The sequence below is a fragment of the Lepisma saccharinum genome, chromosome 17 (assembly GCF_977018435.1).
Source record: "Lepisma saccharinum chromosome 17, izLepSacc3.1, whole genome shotgun sequence".
NCBI lineage: Eukaryota > Metazoa > Arthropoda > Insecta > Zygentoma > Lepismatidae > Lepisma > Lepisma saccharinum.
The window spans coordinates 8,139,222-8,157,177 of NC_139245.1; the positions used below are offsets into that span (position 1 = coordinate 8,139,222).

General features: G+C 40.6%; 1 protein-coding gene across 1 annotated transcript in view; it reads right to left on the reverse strand.

The window, feature by feature from the left end:
• The window catches only part of L (zinc finger protein Lobe), a 604,581-nt gene extending 595,860 nt beyond the window's left edge, over positions 1-8,721 (reverse strand). The window contains exon 1 of the mRNA XM_083138877.1: positions 8,641-8,721. Coding sequence (XP_082995003.1) covers positions 8,641-8,680 — 40 coding nt within the window. The 5' untranslated portion in view covers positions 8,681-8,721. The remainder of the gene's footprint in view (positions 1-8,640) is intronic.
• Positions 8,722-17,956: the final 9,235 nt, after the last annotated feature.

The following is a 17,956-nucleotide window of genomic DNA, read 5'->3' on the forward strand; positions in this document are numbered from 1 at the left end:
TTCTGTGTGTGCCGAATTTAATGGATTGACATTTCTACGCTGGGAGGAACCAGGCAACAGATACCATTGCAGAGACGATTTCACACATGTAAAATACCGCCAGCGAAAAATCAGGCGAAGCCAGGCCGACTCGGCAGCTCAGTGGTAGAGCAATGGCACAGTTTGCAAGAGACCCCGATTCGAGTCCTGGTCGAGAATGTATTTATCGCTGAAAATCTACGGAGTACATCTCCTGTGTGCCGAATTTAATGGACTTTTCATTGCTGTCTTACCAAAATTAAATTTTACACAGAGTGCATCTGTGAATTTCTTAATAACAACTAATATATATATATATATATATATATATATATATATATATATATATCAATAAAATTGGCTGCAATCATGGTGGCTGTGCGCATTCTGATGCCACATGAAACACACCTACAGACGTTGTTGTTTTAAGTCCACTTTATGCACAGAGACGCTAACTGGGACTGGACCTACAGTCTAAAGTGCGATCCGAACTACTGTGCAATGTGCCTCGCACACAGAGAACTAAATGCATCATATCGATTGATGCACCATAATGCATCGATTGATGCACTAAAGTGTGTTTTGTAGCTTCTTCAAAGAATCAGATTCACATTTGATGCATTTTTGTAGTCGTGAAAGAAACACCAAAGTGTTGATTCAAGTTAGGATTTCTTTCAGTCGAGATTCACTTTAATACATCAGTTGATGCACCTTCCTGCATTTTTTGGATGATGCATGCTGGTGCATCAAAATGCATCAAGGTGCATCAAAACGCATCAGCTGATGCATTAAAGTGCATCTCGACTGAAAGAAATCCTCACTTGAATCAAATGATGCACTTTGGTGTTTCTTTCACGACTACAAAAATGCACCAAAATGTATCAAATGTGAATCTGATTCTTTGAAGAAGCTACAAAACACAATTTGGTGCATCAATCGATGCATTATGGTGCATCAAACGATATGATGCATTTAGTTCTCTGTGTGCATAGGATGTCAAACACCGGCCCCTCGGTTACAAGGCAACGACATTACACCACTACGGCCTCGAGGAGGCATAAAACACAATTGCCAAATATTATTGTGATTGGAATTACAAGAGAGATGTATCGTTGAAAAGATGGTGTAATAATAACAACCCACAATACATAGCAAGCTTTAGGAATAACTATAGAGACGATCCTGTGCATGTAAATTAAAACATATATTCTTCCCTGCAATCCAAACGAAAACATCAAAATTAGCAATCAAACAAATGCATACGAATGTACACACACAATTAATTTTATATGTAACACGCTCTGTATTATTCTGCTGTTATCCAAACAATTTAACTGAATAACATCGTAAAAATGATCTATTCGAAAGTAATAACTTGGAAATTATTTTCAACAATTACTGAAGGAAGAACAAGGCGTAGAAACTCATGTTTTGGGGTGAGTTTGGTTTCTCACAAATAACGTCCCCAAAAGGTAAATTTCCTATCCTCACCCTAGCATAGGGTGTGATTTTCCTCCCTTTGAAGATAAAGGAGTGCCACGACGAGATGAAACGAGGCTGGTTGCAGTCTCGTCTCGTACCGTGAATGAGGGAGGCTGTCTCGTTCTCGCTTTCGTTTCAAATTACAAATACCACTCTCATCTCGGTTTCGAAAGCATTGTCACGGTCTCGTCTCGAAATAATACGCGCAAAAAAGGAAAAAAGATTTAATTTGAATTTTTTTTGGTTTAGGTGAAATATTGTATTCTATTTCTTTCTAGTGTTGAACGAGGCGAGACATTCAGATAGTATGAACATATACAGAGTGTCCGAAAAGTCACGCAACCCGGTGTTTACGACCGTATAACTGAATAGCGAAACGGAATGAGAAGAAACGCTTTCTGCCAAGAGAATGCCCTGTATATTGGGAAAATTTAGAGAGACAAACATATGTAAGAACATGCGTGTTTTAATAACAAATAAGCAAAGTGTTGCCAAAGGCGGAAAATTTGTTTTTTGCAAATCGTGTGTATTGATGCAGAGAACTCACTGAGGTAAATTATTGCAACATTTCACAATACCAACGAACAATTTGGATGGCCATCTATTGAATTTGACAGAAAAAGAACTTTAACGAAGTTTCACAAACATTGCACAAGGGAATAAATGGGCTGTTCCAAAAATCGATGTTTTCACAATATTACGAGGGACACTGGCAACACTGTTGCTGTCACGTGTCACTAACAGACGTGTTTCACCTCAGGCTATCACACTAAGATACTTTTAACTTTTATATCTAAGTCTTGTCTCGATTTTACGGGCTCGCTCTCGGCCCCACTCGGTCCCATTTCTATGCATGGACAAAGGAATACACGTGGGCACATGCAGTGGAAATTCTCTAGAGAAAAAAACGATATCGAAACCACAGAAAGCAGTGGTGAAATACGTACAAAATACTAAACAAATAAAATCTAAACGCGCTACTTGAAAGGAAGTAAGAGCTTCCTCCAGCCGAGTGGATAACGCACTTGCCGCTGGTGAGAGTGGTCCCGGGTTCGATCCCCGGCGGGTGCTCAAACATTTTGTGAGGCAATTGAAAAAGCAATACGAGGGTCGCTATTTATATTTTGAGCCTTGGCAACACTGATTGAAGTTAGGCGCGATTTGACGTTTGCACGGAATCGTCTGGCATTATTCACCATAACGTACTTCAAATGTTTTGTCAATAGCTTCATTTGTGTTGTTTATGTTGCCTTGGAGATTGCGCGACAACAATAAAATGGAATTAACTCGTGAACATTTTCGTGCGATGATTTTTTTACGATTTTCGACGTGGATTATCAAGACAAGAGTGCATCGATCAACTTACTTCCACATTTGGCGATGAAGCCCCATCCTTTGCCACTGTGAAACGCTGGTATAACGAATTTAATCGTGGCCGCCATTCGCTCACCGACGAGATTTCCGAAGGTCGTCCAAAATCAGTTGTTGTTCAAGAAAACATTGATGCTGTGCAAAACCTAATACTGCAAGATCGTCATGTGACATACTGTGAGATTGAGGCAACCATAGGCATTAGTTCCACCAGAATATATAAAATATTACACGATCATTTAGCTGTGAGACAGGTATGTTTTCGTTGGATCCCACACAATTTGACAAAAACTCAAAAAGACGCTCGCGTCAATTGGTGCAAACAAATGCTCAATAAATACAATCGTGGTGCTTCAAAAGACGTATATAAGATTGTAACAGGTGACGAATCATGGATATATGCATATGAGCCGGAACGTAAACAGCAGTCGACTGTATGGGTGTTTCAAGATGAACCCAATCCAACAAAAGTTGTTCGCGCTCGAAGCACATCGAAACAAATGGTCGCCTGTTTTTTCGGGAAAACTGGTCATGTGGCAACTGTGCCTTTAGAGGAACGTAGAACGGTCAACTCTGAATGGTACACAACAATTTGTTTGCCAGAGGTCTTCGGTCAAATACGGAAAACAAACAAACGCCGTCTCGATCATTCTTCATCAAGACAATGCCAGCTGTCACACATCTCGTCTAACAACCGACTTTATGAACATTCAAAAAATCGAATTGATGGGTCATCCGCCGTACAGTCCTGATTTGGCACCCAATGACTTCTTCTTGTTCCCGAATGTCAAGAATAAATTGCGTGGACAACGATTTTCGTCGGCGGAAGACGCCGTTGATGCGTTCAAAAACCATATTATGGAGGTGTCTCAAGAAGATTGGAAAAACTGCTTTGACAAATGGTTCGAACGAATGCAAAAGTGTATTGACCATAAAGGAGAATACTTCGAAAAACAATAAAGCAGTTTTCAATGCCAAATTCCTGTTTTTTCATTGTTAGGCTCAAAATATAAATAGTGTCCCTCGTAGTAGCAGAATCCGGTTTCGAAAGTCAGAAAACAGCGGCGGTGGGTTTTGATGCATGGACCATGCGACCAGGTCCGTAGCTAGAATTGACCTCCAGGGGGGCTCACGGGTTATCAGGGGGGCTTTGTAAACAAAGTCCATTTTTAAAAATAAAAAAAATGACAGTATTATTAAGGTAAATTATGAGTGTGTGTAAGGGGGAGGGTCATTAAGGTATATAAAATGTATAAATATCATACAAATACTACATTCTTCTACATCTTTTAAAACATCTCTTGAAGTGTTAATTGACTGAAATCATCCATTACACACTCATACTCTTTTAGATGATACAGATATTTATATCACACAAAAATGCACAATATTTAATCACAGTGCCTACAATACATTCCACTCCCGGCCGAAGCAATGAAACTTCCCTTCGTTCCCAAAACTTGGGAGCTGTTGACCTTTGACGCAGATGCGGAGGGAATTTACATGATGGCATCAAAGTCACAGATTTCGGTCTGAACTGGAGGTCGCAACAGTGACAGTGAAGGTACAGATATGGAAGCTACCCTATGAAAGAATTTTCTGAAGTCTAAGCCCCGCGACAGGTTAAGTTTGCAGCTGGTTTTATGTATTAATACACGCGAAAACGGCGCTCAGCATCTCCCGTGCCAGTCTTGCCTCAACCGCCGAGCTATTCACATCACAGACAGTGAGAAAATCGGCAGTATTGCAGCGGAACTATATTCTGCTCGTACGTTTGGGTCTATATGTGTGAAAAGTTGCTGCAAAGTTAACCTGTCGCGGGGCTTAGAGAACATTCTAAATACTTGCAGCTACTTCTGCTCATAAACAAAATGAGCGAATGTAATAGATGCTGTTCATATTCTGTCTGTGGAATATCCTTAAAGTTGTGAGCTGTCTACATTTCCACTCTTCACTGCAAACAAATTATGCAAAATAGTTTACCTAATGTCAAAGGTGGCTGATGGCAGTGCCAGGGGGACTGACGGCAGTTACAGGGGGGCTCCCCTGCCTGGCTACGGGCCTGCATGCGACGCTCATGATGTTGCGCCACGGAAGTATAGTTTAGTTCAGAAAATAAATAAAAAAGTGAAGAGAAGTGACTTCAATTTGTACTACAAAAATAAATTCAAAGAGAGGTGAATGAATGAATGAATGAATGAATGAAAGAGGTTATTTTACGTCGCTTTTCTGCCACTTTAGCTAATTGCGACGATGGGAATGAATGGTGATACGATGAGGTGAGTGAAGGGACAACCACAAACACATACGGACGACAAATTCCCACAGAGACATGGCTGCACGTCGACGCACCAGAAGCTTATTAGTCAGCAAAATAGTGAAACGAGGCTCTGGCGCCTCAAAACAGGTCACAACTATATAAAGAAACTAACCTACATTGAGTGTCATTCTGAAAACATTTTCTCCCCCCCCCCCTCCCATAAACATGCCCACGTATCTTTTACAAATGAACATTAACGATAATTAAGAATATTCTAAATAAATATGGATTACCCCAAGGAGAAATTTGTCGGGTCGTAGAAGTTGAGCATCGTTCCATCAGCCTTAGAAATGGATCTCCAGTGGCTGAAAAGTTGGGTCTGGCAAGTTCCGAAGCTAGCGGTCACGCGTCGAGTCCCGAACAAGGCATTAAGGTGCCAATGAAACTTTGCCGTGTATCAGCAAAAACTTTTTTAAAAAAATCTCTCCCTTTTGAAAAACAGATTTTGCATTACAAAGTCTGAAATCTTACATCTGGTTGGAATTCCATTTACAGCGTTCAATAAGTAGTCTATTCGTGTAGTTCGCTTTCGCAGTTATCTACGATAGTTTTGTAGAGCCGTACGCCAATTTATTTATATATATATATATATATATATATATATATACAACAGAGAAAGCATACTACACGAAGAGTCATGTGTAAAAGGAATTCCAAACATGTATTTTTTCAAAATTTGTAATTTCGTAGCGATCTTTGCAGATAACGGAAATTATTGAAGAGGTTCTCTCCTGGCACAAGCTAATTGTCAAAGTATATGCGAGATATCACTGCGAAGCCAGGACGTGGGTTCGGTAAGGTATGGATGTTTAATCAGCTAATAACATAAGCTAATAAGCAAAAATAGAAAAATAAAAGCATTCAATATTCACACAAATTTTTAATTTGTTTAGGTATTTAACGACATTTTTAGACTTTTTATGAGGAAACTTTCACAAGCCCATATAAATGAAAACGGGAGCAATTGTATTCAACTCAAACAAAGCATGCAAAAAATACAACTATCTACGGAAAGTTTCTACTAATTAATCGTCAATATCATTACTACATAAATATGTTGCTTTTACTTCGTAAAGCTCCTTAAAAGTGTTTATGAGTCCAAACAATGACACAATACAAGCCTAAAATTGTTAACTATCCTCAGCTTTTTTAACCAGCTTCAGCAAAAGTTACTTTATTTTCCTAAAATTATTGTTCATTTGCAGAAAATGAACACGCGTTTAAATCATTTATGGATTACTATACTAACGTGCTATAATACAGCACACCCATGTAAAATATCCTTGGCATTTATTTGTGATTATATTGATTTAAATTATTCAGTTAATGATAACGAGATTTTCCGGTTACAAAGGACGAATGTCCTCTTTCATTCTTTATTGTTAATTTTTCCATCATTAAGAGTGTTGTTGTTAACAAGCCGACAGCAGTGACATTTGGGAACAGGTATAACATACTCGTTATAAAAGTTGGGAAAGTTACTAAAAATAGAAACGCAATACTTACAATATGGACAGATAAGAAATTTCAACTGAATCATATATGCGTTCCATACACCCATATCACACATATTATGTGTGATCACACCATTGTCGGCTGAGAAAAAGAAAGCCATTTTTCATTTGTAAAAGTCAGGTTTTGTTGAAAGGTGTAAAATATCCAATTCGGAATTTTAAACGGCTATCGCTACAATTACTTATGTAACGTAGTATTAACAAAATTTCTGAAAAGTAACATGTTAGTTTTGTTATACGTTACTCTACAGATCTGCTCTTTATTTGTTGAATTAAGATTTAGTAGTTAGTCAATCACGAATGTACGGCAGAAAATATTAGTCTCGTGGCATATAAAATAAAAATAATACAACTATAATAAGATCCACGTTCAAGATATCATGCATGTAAAGTATAGAAATAATGTTTCCATAAACTGTGACCTATGCCATGGCGTTTCGTAAGTATCAGCCAATCTTTCAGACGAATGATTTAAAGTAGAAATTGATATATTACTAGGGATTTCTTACAGTGCAGGGGCGTCCAAACTTATTTGTATTGAGGGCCAAAGTCGAGCCACATTAAAAACCTTGACGGGCCGCTCTGTGGTTTTCTCTCCCCTAATTAAAAATACAACAGAAAATGTACACCCTCAGTTGCAAATGTCCTAGCTTCTTAATTAAAATATTGCGAATGTTTTGTCATTTCTCTCCTAAAAACGTATCTCGATGTGGGTCTACCATTCTAAAAAAAGTTAAGCGTTTACCACAAATGGATGATAAATTGATTAAATGGATGACAGAAGAAAGACAAAGATGTTCTTGGATGAACCGGAATTCGAACCAAGGAATTCTTGCCTCACGGGGCATTACGTTAACCACTGGCTACGGAGGTTGGCGAAACTGATTGCAAAACATCAAGTACCAGACATGCCTTGTTGTCCAAAATAAAACAGAGTGAAGCAACAATGTATATGAACTCAATTAACTCATCTGGATTCGTTAAGGACTGTTAAACTATTATTTGTCCCCGTTCACGTACATGTGCGCTAAAACCAATTTGTACTGCCAATGATTTTTTGTTTTTAACTCATTATTGGTGACGACATAGTTCTCTCTAGTCTGGTTAAGTAACAGTTAATTTGCAATTATATTTCCGGTTATTTAGTTTGACTTTAAACCCGTATACATTATTAGCGACAATGAGGATAACTACATGAAATAGGTCATAGAAAAAAACACAGTAGTGCACTTATGACCTGGCCGAGACTGAAACCCAGAACCTTTCGAGGCGAGATCATTCATTTTTCATTGGATTTAGCTGTTATACCAGCTCTGCCCCAAGTGTTCTAAAAAATGATATTGTTACATCAATTTTGAATATGTCTACATTAATATCATGAAAAAATCTAAAAATGATAAATACAATTGTTATGTCTGGTGACGATATTAAAGAGGATAAAGAGGTTGGGAGAGGTATTCCTTTTTTTATTAAATTCTTGAATAAGATTTCCCTTTGAGTGGTATAACGTGGACATTGAAAAATAACATTATGAGAATCTTCCTGGTGTAGTGGATTAGGTGGATCAACTAGATTAATTTTATATAAACGGTGATTGTCTGACGTGACCTGATCTAAATCTTAGTATTAAAATTAAAAAATTCTGGGTATATTAAATGTATTAAACCATGGATAAGACAAGAATGCGGAGCCATAGGTCACTGAAATAGCTGATGCTCTAATGAAATGACAAAACACCATGACATAGACTGTCTTGTCAGGCACTTCCGAGAATGTAGTTCGATCAACAATAACCAGCGGGAAACCTGACACCACACGTGAACCGGACGTAAACAATGACGTTCAAGATAACGCAAAGACAACGACGAGTTAAATTGATCACAACAACGTCACGTCAAGCCACAAAAGAGATAAATTAATGTATTTTGTACTTACTTTTTAGAGCACGAGGTTTTGCCTGTTTTCTTCGGGACATTGTAGTGTGTTGACTCACACCGGTTTAAGCTGTCGGGGAACGACACACTTGCATCACATGTGACGAGAAACCTTCGAGCCAGCAAATCTGTATTTATTAGTTTCCTTTACATGATCTGTCACACACTTTCTCAACTGCAAAAACCTAGCTAATCTTGTCTATCGAGGACGTTTTACCGCCACAGAAACGGCATGACACGTGACGTCATGTTTTGACACGCACGTGGACAGCAGAAGTGGGAGGGGTTCAACATCAAGAAGGTTCACAAAGCACAGATTTCCTCTCTCTTATTTCTTTTCTAACGGAACTGTCACTAGAATTTGAAAATGTTGAACACGAATCTTGGACTAGCACGGTGCCAAAGAGGGCCAAGTACTCGTTTTTGACATTTGACCGGTGCAACGTGCTTCCTCGCGATCGTCTCGAAAGGGTTTTGACCGTGCCGTCACACTTCCCGCACTCACCGATCGGCCGGCTGAGTGGCTATTGTGGAGACCGCCACAGTTCGGACCCGACGCAGGGGAGGGTGCGGGGGACTCCCTCTAGGATTGGCGCGCAGCAGCGCACGCATGCTACCAGGAGGCGATGGTGCCAAGGGAATAACTGGCAGAGTCTGCCCCGTGCGAAGAAAGGCGACGCCAGCACCATCTATCGCGGGTTCCGAAACTACATGCTCGAGAACGCAGTTGTTGGGGGTGATAAACGATTCTCATTTTGCTGGCAACTTGCGCGCTTGTCTATTTACTTTGCGTTCCTTCCACAACCGAAGTGCTGATTCGAGGAAAGGCGGAAGGGAGGCAAGAGGGGCCGTGCCCCCCCCTGGAAAATGAAAGTGAACCAAAAATTATGTATTTCACACATATAATTTCATTTTAGCCACAATAATATGTGTTAATCATTCCATGAACACCATAAATTCAAATTTAAGCAATGTTTTTTTAGGGAACAATACTATTTTGGGGGAAAATGTGCCTTGTTTGCCCCCCTGCAAAAAATACCTTCCTTGACCCTCCCCGGAAAAAATCCTGTGGACGTCCATGGTGATAACAGCATTATTATTATAATTGAGCAGAAATTATTCACCCAGCCACTATTAAATTTGCTAATGATATACTCTGTCCAAGTATACCTGGAGCAAGGCCGCGCATAACGGCAGAGAAGGGGGGGCGAGTGGGCAGAGCGAAGCAGTACACGCTGCTGCGAAGGCTGGTAACTGCAGTCGCTTTCCCCCTCCACGCAATCCAGTTCCCTTTCTCGTGTTCATTGTTGGAGCTGCCTCGCGTCACTACTTGCTCAGAGACTTGTTTTCGTTCGCTTGCTCCAGAGAGCACAGGGACAGAGTATACATTTGGCAAAATGTAAAAGCGGCCTACAATGGCTACCTCCAGCATCCCCACACCCTTACATGACTACACGTCTCCTCTTACTCATTTTGCCAGATTTCTAAAATAAAAAAAACGGGACATACAGATTATATAGGCATGGATATAATTTTTTTTAAAAAAAATTTTTTAAACATTACAAAATCAATTGCTGATTAAAGCACTGTTAATCCCTAATTAACATTTTGAAAAAAATATATTAATACTTGAGTGAACTCTTGGCGTCCTTTAAGAGGATATTTTCCCCCAATGCATTACTATAAAATTCAGAACATGACTTAGTCTCATTCACTTATTATTTTTTAGCTAAATACGGGACAAATGGGCGTCCCGAGAACATTTTTCGGGATACCGGGACATTTCTTTTAAAAAAAAGGGGACAATCCCGTACATACGAGACGTATGGCAACCCTAATTGTAAGCAACAGTGGCGGCATGTGCCTAAAAAACAGTGGTTCTGCAAACACGAATAATTAATTATAACGGTGTGCCTAGGAATTTTAAGAGAGAGTTATGATTTCCGTTTTTATTAACCAATGTTATAATCAGTGTTCCGAAGTAGCGGAAGCTGTAAAATTTGTAGCTGTAGCGGTGCTGCTACATTTTTAAAAAATGTAGCTGAGCTTCGCTACAAAATTCCTTTAGCTTCCAGGGAAAATCTCATGCAACAGTTATTTTTGGTTTGAAACGTGGTCCAACAATTGCTTTCGTCCTTGGGTCAAATCATTTTCGTATCTCAGATAAGCATAGAATAGAATTGTCGGCCCCTGTGGCGGAGTGGTTAGCACATCGCGCTACGACGCCAGGGGTCCCGGGTTCGAATCCTGGCTCGGACATGGATGTTTGTGATTGTCTGTCCTGAAAAGTCCTGAAATTGAAATATGAATAAAATGATATGAGTGAATGAAAAAAAAAGTCGTTAGGGCGTCTGACTACCATGCGAGAGACCCGGGTTCGATCCCCGGCGGGGAAGAACCGTAATTTTTTCCACCAGTTCAAGCGGCTCCGGCGCCCACCCAGCGTCGTATAAAGTGGGTGCCTGGAGGGTAAAGGCGGCCAGGGGTGTGGTGCTGATCACATCACCCCCATCTTCGGCCGTGATCAAGAAAGTTTGGGGCCCAAACTCCACACGCCCTATACGCCTTCATGGCTTGGTGCAAAGCACAGGGGAGTACTTTTTTTTATATATATAGATATTCCTCAATTAACTAGTGCTAGCTAACTACCATTCCTTTCCTCAGAACTTTCCTGATGGTTGCTGCCGTGGAGAATACGTTAATTTAGAAGATAACGTTGTACGCCTTTTAGAGAACAGCTAGAGCGTGAAAATTGGGTTCAACAGTGAACAATTTACTGCAGCTCTAAAATGAATTTTGTAGCCCAACAAAAAAAGAATGACCTTGTGCTCCCATCGATAAACGAAAAGAACAAGTTCACTATCCTTTACAGCGTAATTTCATGAAAAGCGAATTTAATGGAGCGAACGAGGAATCTAAAATTCACATATATGTTGAGGTGATGATAGAAACTATGCTGTTCTTATGCATCTTTTCGGGAGTCTAGTGACAAGGTGTACCAGAATCTTGCCCGGTGTCCCAGTCCAGCTCTATTTATAGATCACCCGAACGTTGCCTTGCTTTTTACAAATATTTTTATTGCGATATTCTCTCGTAATTTTCTTAGCACAAAAACACAATTTTTAAAGAAATATTTCTAAGAAGCAATGATTCGCACCACATTCTCACAAAAAAGCACTAAACAAACGTATACGTTATCTATCACACTTCCCAGTGAGAACTTTTTTTTTCTTTTGTATAAATATATATTTGATTTTAGCTTTTCAGCTTTGCACCAGTTAAATTTGTTTTACATTTCATAATTTTACAATTTTATAATACAATATTTTCTCTTACAATATAGTTATTTTCTTAGTAGGATTCCTCAAACGTTTACAAGACGTATGCCCCATTATATCCTGCTTCTTTTAGATCTCTTAAGAAATAATCACGCGGAGTTACGTTAAGACGACATTCAAATATAATATGATCAGGTGTTCCTTCAGTTGCACCACACTGACAGATTGGGAACTGCACAATCTTCCTAGTCTACAAGTCTTTGGGGGCAAGGGTGTAGTTTAGCCGACATCCAAGAAGGGTTGTTAAAGAATTTCTTGAAAGATTAATATCTTGATACCAAGGTTCTTTCGGTATAAGTGGTTGAATTGAATAGTATTTTTCCCTATTAGTCTTCCCTGTAATTGTCCATTGTCTCTGCCAACTTTCCAACAATTCTGTTTTAGCATGCGACTCTAGCGCTCTTGCAGAAAATTTAATCGGTGACTTGATTCTTCAGCTGCGTACTTGGCTAATGCGTCTGCTATGTGGTTTCCTTCTATGGATGTATGCCCAGAAGTCCAGACAAAAGAAATGCTGTAACCTGAGTTGGTTAGTTTGTGATACAAAATTTTTATGTTAACAATGTACCAGTCTACATAGTAATCAGCTGTTATCGACTCCAGGGAGCAGGCCCGTACACAGGGGGGGGGCAAGGGGACCATGCCCCCCCCCTCGAGCCATGGAATATTTTAATGTGAACCTATACAAATAACATGGACGATTTTTTTCGATTTTCTTGCAAAATTAATGGTTTGTTTCTGGAGAGAGGCTGACTCCAGAGTCTGTAGTCTACTATATTTAGTAATATTAGTTTTATAACCATTTATGCAAAACTACCAAACGTTCCAATTTCACTATTTTTAATCCCTTTCCTGCCGTCCTTCTTTTTGGTTAATTCACATTCAGACATGTTCTCCACTATAAGAATCATTCATAATATATATTATTTAACTTGTAAATATATTATTTTGTAAACAAAGATTACCTTTATTATAAATCAAATCAAATCATGCTTGTTCAGTGTTGCTGGTGTAAGAAAATTTAAAACATTGTAAATTTGGGAATACTGTAATATTTGAATACTTTTGGGAATGGAATGTAAGCAATAAGCACCAAGCTGTACGCCTTGTGACAGTCTTCTCTGTGAACGACTGCATTGTTGATCATTGGGTCAGGGAGATGGGGGGGGGGGGGCTATTGCTGAGTTACTTTGGTCCATAATATTGCAACACTACAATTAGACGTTCAACTGCAATACTAACATAGTGTTGGTGGTCACATCCAGGGTACGAATTCCCATGGAGGAATCTGCCATCTAGGAGGCTCGGGTGGGTTTCACTGGTGGTAGCTATTTTTTATCCAAAGGCCTGACCTTCTCTTCCACAATTCCCCCCAATCAATTCCGCCTACTTTTTGACATACACACATTTGCACGCAACCTCCGATGGCAACATTTCTGGGCCAAAAATCCCTCACTCCAAACTACCACCAGTGAAACCCACCCGAGCCTCCTTCAATTTAGCCCCCCCTCCTCCCAAGATCCACCCCCCCTGCCCACCAACCGCCCCTTGGAAAGATACATCACTGCCGTTATTTCCACCACCTCTGACAGCTCATTCTTAAATAACTTTCACAACCAACCTAACCTCAACTCCCCCCAACAGAAAGCTCTCAGAGACCTCCACAACAACCACAACATCAAAATCCTCCCAGCTGACAAAGGGTCCACCACGGTGGTCTTGAACTCTCAAGACTACCTGGCGGAAGCCAACCCCCAGCTGGCTGACCCCTCCACCTACAAACCCACCACAGTTGACCTATCCGCCGAACACCTCAACAAAATCCGGGACTTCATCCACACCTGCGGCCCCCCTGAAGGCCTAACAGCTCGTACCACCGCCATGTTAATACCCGACAATCCCCGCACTCCCACCTTCTATCTTTTACCCAAAATCCACAAACCTGGCAACCCCGGTAGACCCATTGTGTCCAGCTATAACTCACCCACTGAAAGAATCTCAGCCTTTGTTGACTCCCATCTCCAGCCTCTTGTGAAAGCTCTGCCCTCCTACCTCCGTGACACCAACCACTTCCTCCAGAAAATCGGCACCCTTCCACCATTGCCCCCAAATACCATCCTTGCCACCATCGATGTTACTTCCCTCTACACCAATATACTTCACTCCCATGGCCTCCGCTCCATAGAATTCTATCTCAATAGCAGACCCAAACCTCACAACCCCAGCACCAACTTCCTGACCCACCTTGCCCACCTTGTCCTCACTTGTAACAACTTCACCTTTGAAAACCAAAATTTCCTACAGATCCGAGGTACAGCCATGGGTACCAGAATGGCCCATCCTATGCAAACCTCTTCATGGGCAAACTTGAGCAAGAGTTTTTGGCTACCCAACCCCTCCAACCCCTCCTCTGGCTCCGCTTCATCGACGACATCTTCATGCTCTGGACACATGGAGAACCATCCTTGTCAGCTTTCCTGGACGAACTTAACCACTTCCGCTCCCTAAAATTCACCTGGACGCACTCCCTCAACCAGATCACCTTCCTGGACGTGGACGTGCACATCGAGGGAGTACATCTGACTACCTCCATCCACATAAAACCCACCAACCACATGCAGTACCTACACTTCTCCAGCTCGCACCCGTTCCACACCAAAAAGGCCATTCCATTCTCTCTGGCCCTCAGGGGACAGCGCCTGAACACTTCACCCACCTCCCGCCAGAATTATAACCTCCGCCTACACCAGGCCCTGGTTAACCGTGGATATCCCTCCATCCTGGTCACCAAGCAAATATCACGAGCTGCCTCACACACCACTACCACCAAGAAACCTGCTGCCACCAACCCACCGGCACTCATCACCCAATATCATCCCCACCTCAACAAAATCAGGCACACACTGCACTCTCTTCTCCCAATTCTCCACAGTGATCCTGAAATCAGAAGCATATTTCCCGACAAACCCAGGGTGGTTTTCAAACGCCCCCCCAACCTCCAAAACATCCTGGTCCACAACACTCCTTCACCACACATCCAACACCCCCCTGCCCATAAATGCAACCGCCCCAGGTGCAAGACCTGCCCCATCCTCATCACTTCTCACACCCTCCAGGTGCACATGGCCACTGGCAAATTTACCCTTCATCCCAAAGGGACCTGTCATGCCTCAAACCTTATCTACATCCTCACCTGCAACATCTGTGGTGATTTTTACCTGGGGGAAACATCTACAGCCCTCAACCTCCGCATCAATAACCACCGCTCCTCCACCCACAACCTGGACTTCACTGTCGCCGTCCACACCAACCACCACAACATCAGTTTCAACGACTGCTTCCGGGTAGCGATCATCCATCTCCTACCCAAACTAGCCAACACCTCTGTTCGCAAAAGATGGGAAAGGGCCAATATATCGGCCATGAGTGCAACCAGTCCACCTGGCCTCAACAAGGCCACCCAGTAATGCCCATCCCTCACCCACCTTCCCCCCCAAACCATCCCGTCCCTCCCGCCCTCCCAACTCTTCCTACACACTCACAGTTTACGACGAGCCTGGTGACGAAACAGTGTTTTTTCGTTCTACGCACCGCTTCTTCTTCGATGGGGACCTGGCAACTCTGCAGTGTCCCAACTTCCGGTTCCGTCTATTTCTTCTCACACCGATGATGCTATGAAATTAGCGAAAATTTTGAATTTTTCTACTGTCCGGTGAGTGTTTCCTTTTACCTTATTTGATTTATATATGGTTTTGAGCTTGCCCCCCCAATCGAAAAAATCCTGAGTACGGGCCTGCCAGGGAGTGTAAGACTGACGCTAATCAGTGGCGATCAATACCCTCTTGACATTTTTTCCCTGTATATACAATGCTTGACGCATATCAAACGATTCCACCGTCAATATTGAAAATTCTCCTAGTAATGGGCAGATTTTGTATTCCATTAGATAATTGCAATATATATTGCAGCTCCAGTATTACCAGCTGCGGACTTTGATGCGTCTGTAGGCTATATATATAAAAATCTTCATGCACTGCAGAATGTACATATTCCATGAATATGCTATTCACCGTACTTGGCAGTGAGGTTCATATATCTTTATCTGGATATGGAGAAAAGTGAACGGGAAGTATTGTAACTAATTTAAAATAGTCTGTCGTAAAGCACGGATATGTTAAAAATCTAATAACTTTCTGTATGAAATCCTTAATCGACTGGTATGCTGAGAATAAGATTGGAAGATTTAATTTCTATTTAGCTGTACGGGTTGATGACATTAAGGATTGGAAAAGTTATAATTTTGGTATTATGGAAGACATCTTTTTCATTAAAAATTTTCTCGCAAGATATTGTGCTCATAGATGAAATAGTATTTCTCCTAATTCAACAAATGTAGCCTGTTTCGATGTTCCTTTCCATAGACCAAAGATTCTACATGAACTATGATATTGTATTGAAGATAGTATTCCAAATGCCCAATTTAGGTTAATCAAGAAAGAGCAATATTCTAATTTTGAGTTGAGCATTTGTTTGTGAACAATGTGCAGTAGTCGAGGATCTGCTCCCCACTTTGACTGTGAGGCTTTAATGATGTTAAACGCCTTTTCTTCCATGTGTTCTACCTGAGCTTTCCTTTTCAATTTATCATCCAACATAATGCAAAGAAATTTGTGTGTCCTAGTTTGTTTTATGTGTGATCCATTAATGTCTAACACAACTGGTGTTTTCACACCATGTGCATAATTCTTTTAAAGCCAGTTGTTTTCTCTACACCATCAGATAGATTTTTGCTGCTTTTGTATATAACAATATAATCTGCATATTGTAATAATCTATCATACTTCAATACTTGTTTAACAAGATCATAAGTATACAAATTAAATAATGTTGGACATAACACCGCACCTTGCGGAAGTTCTTGACTAGTTCTGCGAGCATTCGAAAGTTGATGGACCGTAACGAACATACATTTTTCTCTGTAGTAATAATCCCACTATACTTTTAATAAATTGCTTAGGAAGACTGAGCTATATTAGTTTTTTTACAAGCAAATCTATAAGGACTGCATCATATGCTCTAGAAAGATCCAGAAAAACAACTATACAAAATTTAAGACAAATAATTGACAACCATATGTCAGACCCGTAGCCAGGCAGGGCGGCCAGCCCCCTTCACATTAGGTAAAACTATTTTGTATTCTAATTTCGTAGACAGCATATATTATTATGTTTACAAGTTCGCGAGGGATAAATTCACAGAACATGAACAGCAGCTATTAGATTTGGTCATCTTGTTTGTGAGCAGAAGTCTAAGTATCGTCAAGAGTTTAGAAGATTCTCTAGACTTTAGAAAGTTCTTCATAGGGGAAATTCTTTATCTGTTGCAACTTCCCTGCCCCCTTGCAGCCTCTCGTTTCACAAATATCTGGGACTTTAACGTCATCATCCACATTCCTTCCACAGCTGCGTCAAATGCCAACAGATCCATAGTTTTGGGAAAGAAGAGGAGTTTTATTGCTTCGGCCAGGGTACGGTAGACACAATGAATGAAGTGAATATTGTACATTTTTACTTGTATGATATAAATACCTGTATCATCAAAAATAGTATAGTGTGTGTATTAATGGATGGTGTCAGTAGCAGTCAATTAACACTTCACTAGATGTTTTTGTAGTATATATAGAAAAAAATGAGACACGCTTTCAGACACTGGAAAAAATCCATTTTTTCCCGAAACAGAGCAAATTTCCCTGACATTTCCATGACTTTTCCAGAAAAAGTTAAATTCCCTGACATTTCCAGACTGATAAGACACCCTGTTGGTACAGTCCTGTTCAGATAAAGTGGCACATTTTTCAACTATCTAACCTGCGACTTTATGTGAACAGGATTGTACTATGTCTGGACAATTACTCATATTCTAATACTAACTGAAATTTCTCCTTTAGCGACCGATTCATTTCATTGCTCAATGTTTCGT